This window comes from Colletotrichum fructicola (genome assembly GCF_000319635.2).
Source record: "Colletotrichum fructicola Nara gc5 chromosome Unknown KSG_Nara_v1_contig04, whole genome shotgun sequence".
Taxonomy (NCBI): domain Eukaryota; kingdom Fungi; phylum Ascomycota; class Sordariomycetes; order Glomerellales; family Glomerellaceae; genus Colletotrichum; species Colletotrichum fructicola.
In genome coordinates, this window is record NW_027094054.1 from 2,845,939 (window position 1) to 2,858,789 (window position 12,851).

General features: G+C 56.9%; 3 protein-coding genes across 3 annotated transcripts; 2 read left to right on the top strand and 1 right to left on the bottom strand.

The window, feature by feature from the left end:
* Positions 1 to 3,958: 3,958 nt before the first annotated feature.
* On the top strand, positions 3,959 to 5,429 carry CGGC5_v007606 (uncharacterized protein; the record flags this gene model as incomplete). Its single annotated transcript, XM_032034310.1, has 2 exons — positions 3,959 to 4,581; positions 4,634 to 5,429. 2 exons carry the CDS (start codon positions 3,959 to 3,961, stop codon positions 5,427 to 5,429), a joined length of 1,419 nt encoding a protein of 472 aa, XP_031886790.1.
* Positions 5,430 to 5,687: 258 nt separating this feature from the next.
* Positions 5,688 to 6,839, bottom strand: CGGC5_v007607 (uncharacterized protein; the record flags this gene model as incomplete). The annotated part of the gene is made up of 1 exon (XM_032034311.1): positions 5,688 to 6,839. The coding sequence occupies one exon, from the start codon at positions 6,837 to 6,839 to the stop codon at positions 5,688 to 5,690; it is 1,152 nt and encodes a 383-aa protein (XP_031886693.1).
* A 385-nt stretch (positions 6,840 to 7,224) lies between these two features.
* sin1 (Target of rapamycin complex 2 subunit sin1) lies at positions 7,225 to 9,767 on the top strand (the record flags this gene model as incomplete). Its single annotated transcript, XM_032034312.1, has 3 exons — positions 7,225 to 7,247; positions 7,307 to 9,578; positions 9,651 to 9,767. The coding sequence occupies 3 exons, from the start codon at positions 7,225 to 7,227 to the stop codon at positions 9,765 to 9,767; spliced, it is 2,412 nt and encodes an 803-aa protein (XP_031886789.1).
* Positions 9,768 to 12,851: the final 3,084 nt, after the last annotated feature.

Below are 12,851 nucleotides of genomic sequence, written 5' to 3' on the forward strand. Positions count from 1 at the left end.
AAATAGATTTTCCAGTCACCGTAGATCATTTTGTAGATCCCGAGATGGGTCATGCGATTGGTCAATGGCAGCGGGAGTGCTGGCGGTGAAGAAAGGTTCATGAAATGGACCGTCTCCTTGGTTGACCACGGGCGCGGCGGGATCTTGTGAGACGGGGTGGTCATCTTGAGACCGCTCTACCTTACCGTCGTCGTCGTCGCCGTCATCGTCGCTACTGTCGTCTTCGGTAGGAGTAATTAGGTACACAGGAATAGCTGCGCAGACAGAGGAAATTAGGCGCTGTCGTCATTTTAGATCACGATATGCAGGTTCACGCGGATGGACGGGGGCGATGGCTGCATCGGCTTCTTGCAGGTGGTGGAGGTCGGAGGGGGAGAGGGGGGATGGATGGACTCGGTGCATTTCCGAAGCCGCGGCCGGCCGAGTGGAGGGCGAGAGGGGGAAGAGCGAGGCCGAAGGTGGTGGTGAATGAGATCAAGTGCCGGTGGCTAAATTATGCGATACCGATGGATATTCGTAGTTTGCCATCTTTGGCCGATGTCCATGTTTCCACGGGAGGGGGAGGGGGAGGGTATTGCAGTGTACTGGCGGGCTCGGCGGAGGTCGCATTGTGTGAGTCGTGCAAATCCAACGTAATGTCTACGGGTTCATTGTTCTTGTGATGTGGTTTTGGGTGAAAACTGGCTACTTACTTACCGTACCTCCCTTCATCCGCGCAGAGAATCGCGGGGTTTTGCTTGGCGGGGTGTTTGGCTGGGCGAAACAGAGTTGGGGGATCATTCGAGAGGGGGCGGTTCGTGGTGGTGGTCGTTTTGTTTGGACCGACACACGATGTTTGGAAGATCCGGAAGTTGACGAAGGTGACAGCGGGTTTGATGTTCTTCTTTGTCCATGCATACGCAAAGGTAAAAAGGAGAAGGGTGCGAAACGGGCTTGACAGCTCACGCGGCATGATCGGGAGGCAATGCAGGAGCGATTGGGGGAAGACAAGTTGGTTTTTCTTGACGTGTTTGACGGTTTCGTGTGGGAGCCTTCAGGCGATGCGGCGTGGGTGTGGTGCGAGGCTCAGCTCATGTGTTCATGTGTTGGTGACGTGCTTGTTGGTTTCAGAAGATTGGGCGGGTGTGGTGGAGTTAGTCAGTTGTGTGTGTGAGTGTGTCCGTTGCCTTGGGACCTTGGAAAACATGGTGAGGGGGGTATCGGATGAAAAGAACATCGGGCGGAATGGTCGAGATCTTTTCTGATGGAGTGATGCTCGTTTTGGATTTGTTCTTGGCGGTGGTGGGAGGGTATTGGTGTATTCTCTTTTTTACGAGGACGAGGGACGAGGATGAGGAGATCGCGATGGTGGCAAAGAGAAGCCAAGGTGAGGAGTCGTGGCTGTTCTTACACCTTGGTAAAAGTTTGTTCAGTTACTAAGCGGGGGTGGGCATCCTCTCTCTTTTCTCTTTGCCTGGTGGTGTTCAACGTGATGCTAGTCTCGAACAAACGAAGCCGTCGCCAAGTCTTGGCCGGTTTCCATCGTCTTTTCTCCACATCTTCCTTTTTTTGAGACGACGGCGATCCATCGGCTCTCTCTGACCCCACGATGGACCGATCGACTCTGCGACGCTGTGGAAAGAGCAATTTATCTCGAGGGCATCTCGAGACGAGGCATGCCAAGCGAAGTCAAGACGTCTGACGGGTCGGTAGAGTTTTCCTGGGGTAAATTGCGGTACACTAGATTGTACGCTTGTTTTTGGTATTTTTCCGTCCGCGACGGCGGAAACTCAAGTAAATTGTGATTTCTGGGTCCCCCAGACGTATGAGATTGATGTCGCCTCTCTCTACCTGCTGGGCTGGGGCTGAAGTTGAGGCTGGTGTTTGAGGCATTGAGGCACTGAGGCGTCGGCGGTCTTTGAAGCTTTGCTCTGCCTTGTTTTGTCGTGGCCATGAAATCTCGCCTCCAGGTATTCTTGGTTCTTGTCCTCAGCGCCCCCAGGAATTAGCAGCGTCTGTATCGATGGGTGGGTAGGCGTTCGCCGTTCGCTGCGTCCGTCCATCCTGCCATCCCTTCCTCGCCGCGGCCGTGAGTTATCGCGCGGGCCAACCGATGGCCCCCCCGAGCCATGTGCCGTTTTTGGGGGGCCTGTCGGTAGAGGCGGCGACGACTGACAGTGGTTACTGGTGAGGAACACTGAAAGGGAAAAGCAATCTATTTTTGCGACACTGGCGAGAACGGCGGGCCCGGTCATGCACAAATCCCTGTCCGGCACGCACACGTCGATCTGTACGTAGATCCCCACCCGACTCTGGCCACGAATCAGACGAAAAACAGGCCCACGGCTTTCCCAGCTGTGAGGGACACCAGTGACCACAGGCGCGGGGTCGCGGCGCTGAAAATAGCAGCGTAGCCGCCGAAGGGTACGGAAAGCTGCGAAGCTACTGCAGCGTAGGCAGCTTTGGGAAAATCTACGATTGGACGGCCTGGGTTTCTGGGTAAGCTGCAGAGGCTAGAGCCGTTGATGAGATGCAGAGATTGGATTGGATTTTGCGGTCAGAAGGAGGAGACGATGAGAGAGTCCCATTTTCGACTTCATTTTTAGATATGCAATGTGATGAAGTGCAGTAGTCTCTGGTGGTTTGCTTCTCGATTTAGGTGGTAGCCCGCTCGCGATGCGCGGTTCACTCGCCCATAGCTGCTGCTTCTGCTCCAGCTGGGTACCTTGCCTTGGACGACATTATCGTTGTCCATGTCTGCTATGATCGAACAAGAACTGGGTCAGGGGCGCTGGGAAGACCGTAGGACGACGTTCGCTGTGGCATCGTTTGATGACAGGCTGAGATAGATGACAGGCGGGGACCCCTAGCGACTCCACGCACCACGCCCCCCTGAGTAAATCGGCTCCCCTTTCCATCCCCAATCCCACCCTCCCACTTTCCTTGGCCCTCTGCGACTGCACCGCATGCCGCCTCGTCACCGGTTGCCCCCTCTCTGCCCTTCTGTCTCCCAATGGAAGCGCCGCGAAGACACACAGAGGAGGCAAACGGAAAGGAGAACACGAGGAACATCCCCTTCCCCGTACGTGGCTCTCAAAGAACATTGGAAGATCATGAAACAGACACCATCTCTTTTTTTGGGACAGGTTCGCACTCACCAACACGGATGACAGCAGTAGCAGCAACAGCAATAGCACACGCCCCTCGTCATCATCATCACCATCCTCATCATCTAGAAGAGACGGGTTTCATCTTTTTTGGCGCCCAGCCTCACCAGCACCTCGCGCAAAGACCACGGCCTGTCAGATACGCCACGCCACGCCGCGCCGCCGCGCCGTGAACCTTTTTTTATCCCACTTTTATTTGCTGCCCTTGGTATCCTGCTCCCAAGGACCCCTATCCCGGCAGTGATAATCGTAAACCTAGCGTGGTGGGTCGACGTCCGAAGTCACCCTGCGTCGTCGTAGTGGTAGTCGTCGTCTTCGCCATCTCGCGTGAGCTCCCCCTCTCCAAAACTCCAAGGTACCTTACCTCGGCCAGGCCTTTCTCGAAAGGGATAGATGGGGCCCCTCTCTACCCATTACCTATAAGGCTGTTTGAGTCGCATCGCGAGCACAAAGAGGCACATATACTCGGATGACCAGGGGGTGTCCTGCATACGAAGGCTCTTGTTTCAGATTTTCTCTTTGAGCTAGCAGCTAGCTAGGCAAAGCCGGAGGAGCTACGACTGGATATATCTTCACCTGCCCTCCCATCCCACCTCACCTCTGTTGTTTGTTGAGATCCAAGACGAAGATCACACACAAAGGGCGTCGACGCCGACAAAACATTTTCCTTCAGCACACTCCTTCAAAGCTCAGGCCTGGCGCCCCAGAGTCCGTTACCAATCTTGTAATACCATTGGACCGATATTCTTCAAAGCTTTCTCAACTACTTCTCTTCTCGTTTACGAGACCCTTTTCGAGAACCCTCAGTCAACATGGCTCTCAAGGGTCGCATTTCGTCTCCTCTGGAGGCCGGCACCTCCATCCTCGACGTCCAGAACCTGCCGCCCCATCTTAATGAAGCCCTCGAGTACGCTTCCAAGAGGCTCGCCAGGAAGGCTCTTCACGTCACCCTCGTCGTCGCCAGACGCGAGTACCAGCTCCCTACTCTCCTGCCTTCGTCCTCTGGCCTCACCACGCCCACAATGTCGCCACCGAGCTCCCCGCCGCTGCCTTCCACGCGCTTTGGCGGCTTCGGCTCGCCCGTCTCCTCCTTCAAAAAGCTCGTCAGGACGAACACCGGGTCCAGCATCTCGTCTGTGTCCACCGTCTCCTCCGCCGGCAGTGAAGCCAAGTCCCCCGAGACCTTCACCTTCACGCCCTCCTTCCTCATGGACACCAACGGTCCGAGGTTGAGGTGGCCCCTGTCCCCCGGCATCCCGCTTTCGCCCCCTCCCATGACGCCCTCTGTCGCCTCCTCCACCATCACCGACGCCTCCGGGCCCATGTCGCCTAACCCCTTCGGCATCCGCCTTATCCACGCTGACCTGCTCACCGACAAGCAAGAGCGCACCCTCCGCCAGACCATCGAGCGCGCGGAGAGCAAGTTTCGCATCGGGTACGTCACTCTGGTCACCTCCCACCCAAACATCTCACTAACACTTGCACAGCTCCGAATGGCTCCCTCCAGTCGTCGACGGCTCCGCCTGCGGCATGACATCCAGCCTCATCCGCCGCTCCATCGTCCAAAACGAAGTCCTCTTCGCCTCTGAGGGCCTCACCCTCGTCTCCCTCGACCGCCTCTACACCTTCAAGGCCGCCCTCTCCAGCTATTCCCGCACCAAGGCCCCGCTCAGGCTGGAAGACGCCGTCGACGAGCTGCGCCGCCTCATCCTCTCCCGCGCCGGCAAGAAGGTCTCCAAGTCCGACCTCCTCCGCTCCTACGACTTCCTCAGCGTCAGCGACGCCGCCCTCGCCGACGTCGACAAGATGTACCGCAGGGCGTACGGCGGCCCTGACCGCGTCGGCGCCATCGAGGGCGTCGGCTCCAAGGCGCACGTCGAGGAGACCATGAGGGAGCTCGAGAGGGATGTCGAGGAGACCATGGCCGCGGCCATGGCCACCATCAAGATTGGCAAGCCGCCCTCGCCCAAGGGCCCCGCGCTCAAGCTGCAGACCAACTTCGACACTAAGCCGTCGCCACCCATCGTCGAGGCGGACGAGGTTTCCGAGGAGGAGGAGTTGACGGCGCGGCCGGAGCGTCAGCCCAACGTGTCCGTCTGGAGCCCCGTGTCCATCGCAGAGGTCCTGCACGAGGACCGCTTCGTCGATGACAGGCAGCGGCTGGGCCCGATGACGCCCAACGGGTACGACGACATCTCACCCATCACCAGAGGCGAGTGGGGCTTCCTCATGGGCCCCGGCGGTGTTGGCAACGGCCGAACTGCGCCTGTCGTTACCTGCTGAGAGCAATATTGCATGTTTCTTTTTAGATGTTCAAAACGGGTTCGGTACCTACTTTTTTCTTCCTGTATGATAGCTTTTTTTCCTTTTCTTTTCTGGGTCATGAAGTCACGAGAACAAAGTTCGGATACCACGGTCGCGATGGAGAGCATCGTTTGTTGTACACTAGCTGCATCGTTTGTCAAACAAAAAGGACGAAGAGAATGTTCTGTATCAACTTGTTGGGTATCATTAAATCTCGTGCTGCCGTGACGAACTTCTCTACCAACCGTAGCGGCTCGACGCCTCCTTCCTGTTGCTCTTCCCCTTGGCGAAGCTCTCCTCGAGGGCCTCGCGCTGGGTCTGCACCTGGTTGACGAGCTGGCGCAGGCTGTGCTTGCCCGGCGCGATGGAGCGCACGGGGTTGTGGATCTGCTGCTGGCCGGCGGCGCGGAGCTCCTCGTTGTGCTTGTACTCCTCGTCCGTGTTGAAGTTGATGACCCTGGACGCCGTCTGCGGGTTTGCGCCCCCCTTTTGCCGGCCGAAGAGCTCGCGACGTGCAGCGGCGGAGAGGTTCAGGTCGTCGGCAATGTTGTCGAGCGAGTTTGAGTTTGTGGGGGCCGTTGAGGGGAGCGGGTAGTTCATTTGCGAAGCGTAGTCTGCGTAGCCGTTTGACTCGTCTTGTTGGGTTTCGAAAAGGGGCTCGTAGGCGCCGCCGCCGCTGAATGCTGGTGTGGGGTCCGTTGGTGTCTCTTCTGGTTCTATCGAGAAGAGGGACACTTTCTTTGGTGCTGGCGCCGGCGCAGGTGCGGAAACCTCTTTTGACGCCTGTTCTGGGGCCTTTGCGGGCTCGGTCTTGGAAGCGGTTGGAGTGACGGAGGATGGTGTCTTCTTCTTGGGTTTGCGGGCGACGGAGAGGGGTCGGAACATCATGGGCTTGCCAACCAGCTTCACTTCCTCCTCCGGCTTCATGCCCTGCGGTATCGACGGCTGCGCGGCAGCCTTGGGGGCCGGTAGGTTGAGGCCCCCACCGTCTGAAGATCCTGCGCCATCCCCTCGATCGCGACTGAACCCGGGTTCGGCCCCGGTCTTGAGCTGGAACACAGGGCGTGATGAGCTGCTGCTGCTGCTGCTCTGCGCCGGTGCTGCCTTGGCGACGTTCTTGGGTGGGGGCAGGAACGAGTTGAAGCCGCTGAATCGGCCGCCTCCTGCGGTACGCGCTCTCTTCGCCGGGGGCTCGTCGTTCGAGGCTGTGGGTTCGTCGGGTTTTGCGGATGGCAGGTTAACGACGATCTTGCCTGGGTTCGATCGGTCGACGACTTTCTGGAATGGCTTCTTCGCTGTGGTGCCGGCGGCGGCGGGCTTCGCGACGGTGGGCTGGGGAGGCGCTTCGTCCTCCGACCCTGATGATTCCGAGTAATCTACCAGACCCATCTTTGCTGCTGAATTTGCTGTGTCGGTGGATGGAGCTTGAATGCGACGATCATAGGCAAAGGTGATGTACCAGAGGTTGAAATGCACCGCCACATGTTATGCAAGGCTGGGTTTTGGGCCACTAGGAGCCCAACGCTCGAGCCACCACTGCCACCTTGGTGTTTCACGAGGCTGAAGAAGGCACGACACAACAGTTACCCCTCGACCACCTTCCTGCGCCAACTTGAGCTTCTTAACCATCAATCTGCTTCGGGGTGTTGTGAGCTGCGCTCGCAATCATGTTCTTTGTCAGATCGTGGGCGTATATTCCATTGATCTGATCCCTTTTGGCATGATCTTTTAACATTCCTTTCATCCCCGGTGACTGGTCGCACCCAAGCCCACGATGTCGGTCATCCAGAACGAAGAGTACGCGCGCACCTATCATTTCTCCAGATGAAACTTCGCTAACATTTTGTTTCAACTAGGCTGGTCGCATATCAGCTGCGCTGTGGCTACCTTACCGAAATCGCCGATGGCGTTGGCGAGCGCCTGATTACCCTCAATGAGGGGTTCATGAACTCGTCAGCCTTCAAGGCCGTCGCATGGCAAGCGAACCCAGACCTCGTCAAGCGATGCTATTCTCCTCCGATCCCTACCGCGATTGCATCCGAGTATTTCCAACCCCAGCGCCAGGTCGGCGTGACCCTCGAAGATGAACCCGACGAGACTGGAATGTTGACCGGCGGAGGAACTGATACGCTGGGGCCCGGTCTGGCTACAAGGAGGAGACGGCGTCGCGAAACTCTGGAGGATGACGACAGTAGCGATCTTAGTGATGAGAGCGACGATGATGATCCTGGAACCAGAGCGGCGCAGCAGATCAAGTTTGCAAAGATGCCCGTCAGATCGAGGGCCGGCTCCAGCCCGATTCAATCGTCCCATATCAAGCAGTCCCCAGCCATGTCTCCCCGGGCAGCTCCAGGGGCACGGAGAGGCTCGCAGTCGGCTTTGGAGATTGTTAAGGAGAGAGCGAGAAGAGACACGGTCACGAGCAGCGAGGTCTCCTCCGAGAATGAGTTTGATGCATCTGGTTTCCATCGGCAGAGAGAGGCTGCGAGAGCTGCGGCCAAGTCGGTCAAGCTCCAGGCTAGGATCATGGAGGAACCGAGCTTGGGGATCAAGCGGGCCGGCACTGACTTGCTGCCGGAGGAGGAAGACGACTCTGATGGTTCAGATATGTCTGGAGCTTACGTCGAGAGTATCGACTCGGCCTCGATTCTTGATGCGGTCGAGAACCCGGAGCCGCTACCGCACAAACAGGTGGTCGGCACGCCTCCTCGAGAGTTCACACGAACTTCCACAATCCGCAAATCACAGGCGCCGCCCCGTGTCCTGCGTCCTCTTCCACCCCCTCGCCCGATGAGCACCATCCGACCCATGAGTATGATTCAGCCAAAGAGTCTGCTGTCGGCCGCTTTGAGGGCCAGAAAGACCAAACCCAAGGTCCCGTTCGAAAACTTTGCGGCTCTATCAGGTCAAGGAGAGAACAATCCGATCGCCGTCCGCATCTATCCGGCATTCTCTGACAATCCCGGCAAGCCGTTTGAAGTTCTCATCCGACGTCAGGTACACCACGGCGAAGGTGGTGACCGGTCTGTCACAGTGGCCGACCTTATTGGGCTCGCTTTGTGGAGATACAACGAAGAGAAGCGAGAGCCGCCCATCGCCGCCGATAAAGCCAACATCAACTGGTTCACATTGAGAATGGTGGAAGAGGATGGCGAGGTCGACGACGACTTCCCAGCCTTTGAGCGCACCAAGGCCTTGACGTCTTTTACTACGGCGAACAATCGTGCAGCAGGTCGCATGCGCGCCAATTCTAAGACCCACGACAACTTCGGTCTGGTCATGGCCTCGCAGTCCGAGTTCGGCGAGAACCAGAGCATCACGCCCCAGGCAGAAGAAGAAGAGGCCGCAGAGGAAACGGTAGACGAAGACACAACCCCGCGCAACACGCCGCAGCCCAACGCTCACCAGTTCCTGCCCGTCGCGACAGAGCCTCGCCCGAACCCCGTCACGAATACTACCTATCGTCAACAGCATAGTATGTTCGCCGACGCACCTCAGGCGCCCGCCGCCGCGCCCAACACCAGCAGGGGCCAGCAGAAGCTTCTGCGCGTGCATCTCCACTCGACGGATGTGGCACCCGGCCAGTTGGTAACGCTGGATACGACCACGGAAACCTACATGGCTGAGGTTCTGGACATGGTATGTCGTAAGAGACAGCTTGACAAGGCCAATCACGTCCTCAAAATGCCCGGGGGCGGCCCCGTCATCTTGCTTGATACCAAGGTCCAGGCCATCGGTAGCCTGTCCGATCTGGAGCTGCATCGTCGCCGCTTCGCTACCGACGGCCCGCTTGCAATGACGGGTTCGCCAGGCAGCTCCTCGCCGAAGCTTCTCCCCTTTGTTGATGGCCAGCCGGGACGCAAGGCGAAGAAGACGCACATTATGGGTAGCCACCCGCTCGCTCAGGAGGCGATCAAGCAGGCGGAACTCACGAGCGCGTACCACAAGTCGTGGGTCGTTTGGCGCTTGCGCACCGTGCGGATGATAACACAATCCGAAAAACGGTTCGAGATTGACGGCGAGTATGTACACATCAAGCCGACTACGAGAGATTCAAAGACTACGACGGCGCACATTTCTCAGGTCATTGGATGCAAGGTGTCTAGCAAACATCCAAACCAATTCAAGGTGAGCTCATTCTACAGATTGCCGAGCGGATCACACATCGAGGGCATAAGCTGACTTTGCTGCGTGCTGCAGGTTCTCATCTACCGCGACACGGAAAGTAAGCGCTACGATTTTGAAGCCAAATCAGTCGAAGAAGCGCATGAGATCGTCGACGAGCTGAGGAAGGGTGTATCTCAAGTTATGGGCTAATGATTGCCCAACGAGCCCGCGTGAACAAACATGATTTGACATTGAAGAAGCGCATCATGTATGCGCTGTTCTTGGCCCCGCCACAATACGAGGTCCACGCCACGCATTCACCGCCACATCCGAGCACCGGCACTCGACTCAGTGACGTCCTGGTGTGTTGAGCGGGAGTCGCGGTCAACGAACGAGAGCTTGCAGGTTCCACCACAATGCTGACATGGCCCGGGATTCGGTTGGTCGGGACAGAATCCGCCCCCGAGAAGGCCCCCGGCTTTGGGGGGGAGGGATTACGCGTCACCGCAATTGCTTCGCTGCTTATTTTGGGAAAGTGGGCAACGGCTGCAATGGCGAGAGGCACAGGAATTATGTAATGTACCAAGTGGAAGCACCGATAAACTGGGCCGGCCAGGCTCTCGCCGAGTGGCAGAGCAGGACCAGGCAAACAAGGAAAACAGGCACGAGGAAGCTCATTGGCACAGCACAAACAACTCGAGTGGAGGGATTGCTGTGTGGGGTACATGTCCAATTAAGGTTCGCATCCTGGCTCCTGCGTCATGCAGATCAATGCGATTGGAGCCGCGGGCCGGGATGCTTGGCGCCGCGGTTGCGCTCCCTGCTGAGGTCGGGCTGGGCGAGGCTGGGCTCTCTCGGTTGGGGGGGGATGAATTGATGGCACGATGGATGAAGGGGATGAGGCGATGGGAGAGCAGAAATGGGGATTGTCGCTCATGAGCTGACTTTCCTCAACTGTCCCTGTCCCCCGCCTTTGGTACCCCCGGCCTAGCGTCACCAGGTAGCAGAAGTGGAAAATGGCAATTGACGTTGAACAAACACGATGGATGAGAGCTGCGTGCCAAGGGCTTACTCTGTGCGGCAGGACTTGCAGATCGTTTCTTGGGGCTCGTCTTGAAAGGTGGTGTCTGTTTGCACACCGTTCTACAGAAGTAAATGAAATCCGCAGATGCTGCTGCTGCTGCGGTACTACGGATAACTATACTCGGCGAGAGATTATCCCTGGCCCCAATATCATCCGAGCATGGACGGTCCCGAGGTACTCTGTATGTGGGACGATGTGGAACATTGGTGGTTTATCCCGATGTCGCTCGCCGTTTTCTGTTGTTTGTGTTGTGGTCATGCTCACCGACAGCTTGAGGTCTAGGCGATCACTGATCAGGGACCCCAAAGGCTCCCAGACCCCTTTATCCAAGTCTTCTTTGAGCGTTTTATGCAAATACCGTTTTTTCCTAACGCAAACGTCCAGGCGGGTTTTCTCACTGTCTCAAGGGAGGACGTTGTCTCACATGCGGGAGGCTATGTCACCAAGATTCCGAGTCATTATTGGTTTTCCCGAAACGAAGCTAGCAGACGACGAACAGAAGCCATGGAAAACTAGAACGAAGGGCACTGGCTGCACACATCTGCTGTGACGCGGCTGGGAGCATTAGAAAAGAATGAAGAAGAACTTGTGCCAAATTGCGAGGCTGCATGGACCTCACTTTAATCCGAACTCAAAGTGCTCTAGAGACTTTTGAAACGAACCGGTGGCACATCAAACGGGTGCACAACACCGACCTGGAGTGACGCAATTGGCGTCCGGCTCGGCCAAAGTCTCTGATGGCCCCTAAGAAAAAAGCTGCATGTTGACGCGTCAGACCAGGCTGCGCTGCGTGCTGTATTACTACCCCAAGGCTGAGCTGAAGCAGGCTGGATGTAGGGATGGAATCCTTCTCTAAACTCCGTGGGTGACAGAAGTTTGCTGACGGTGGACGGCTCCGTGACCGAGACGACGTTTAAGCCAAGCGACGATACCAAGTAGCTCCAAGAAGCTCCAGCCTTTGGTCCATCCATTCAGACTGCTTCCCCAACCACCCTCTTCTTTGTTGTAGATGTGGACATGGGGATTGAAATTTCCCCAGCCGATTGACCCCAACGTCGGTCCTCGTCCCCTCATTCAACCGAGAGGAGCAGGTGCTAGTATGTCCCAGGTCCTGCGAGTGAAAGGAGCATTTGAGTGCCCCAAAACAGAAGGACGAGGTTCTTTTGGTTTGGAGACTCCAATGACTTCGACCTGGGAGGGCCATTGAGGTCCAGACGGGCGGTGCCTGTCAGCGATACGTCATTTGCATGATCCTCCGCGCCGAGCGTCCGTGGCGAGCATCAAGTCTAGTCTAGCGAAATGGCCGAAACACAGACGCAGGTTTTCCTTTCCAAGCTACTGCCTCTTCGTTTCAAACCTCATCAAACGAGAAACCGAGGCCGGAGAAAATCCGTTGTTGAAATTTTTTTTTGGAGGATGAACAGTGATGCGTCGATGCTTTGACTGAACCCCGTCCGTCCGATGGTCTCAATAACGCGTTCCCACGCGCCCCTGCGTCCCTGCGTAAATCCGCGTGCTGCAGCCAGACAGAAGTTTGCTGGTGTTTTTGCCGCTGTTATTACCAAGAAAAACTGCACTGCCAGCTGACATATCGACCGCCATACCATGTCTTTGCCGTTTGCCTTTCGGCTCGCATGGTGTCGGTGCAACGCGACCCGTTGAATTGGGTGCAGCGATCCGGGGGACCGGCCCAACATCATCGGGAATGTTACGTCCTCCCGCGGGCTGTGTGCGTGTGTGACTTTTTTTTTTTTGTCGCCTCCAACAACCTTCCTTCAGCTTCAGCTTTATTTTCAGCTGGCTCGAAGGAATATGGGAATGGATGGTGGAAACGGAGGATCGGACCCGTTATTACCTCGCATCTCCGTTCTGCCGTTTGCTTTCTTTTCCTTTTCCCTCACTGTTGTCAGCGTTCGGTGCCTGCGGCTGGCATGTTTCACAGCACTGCCCGCAAGGGGCGGGGAGCAGCAACTTGGAGCCTCGCCATTGGCGTGCGAGACCGCATTGAATTGAAGCAGTCTGGAGGAGCTGTGTCCGTACCTATCCGAGTTGTGCGAACTGGCAAACAGAACAATAGGTGGATGGAGAGAAAGAGAGACAGTGGCAGAGACATGGCGGCCGGCAAGGCCTTGTTTCTCCAACGCCCTGACCCGCCCCGCTAGCATCTCCAGCCAACCAGCGGCGGTTCTCATCTCCACCTCCTGTCGATC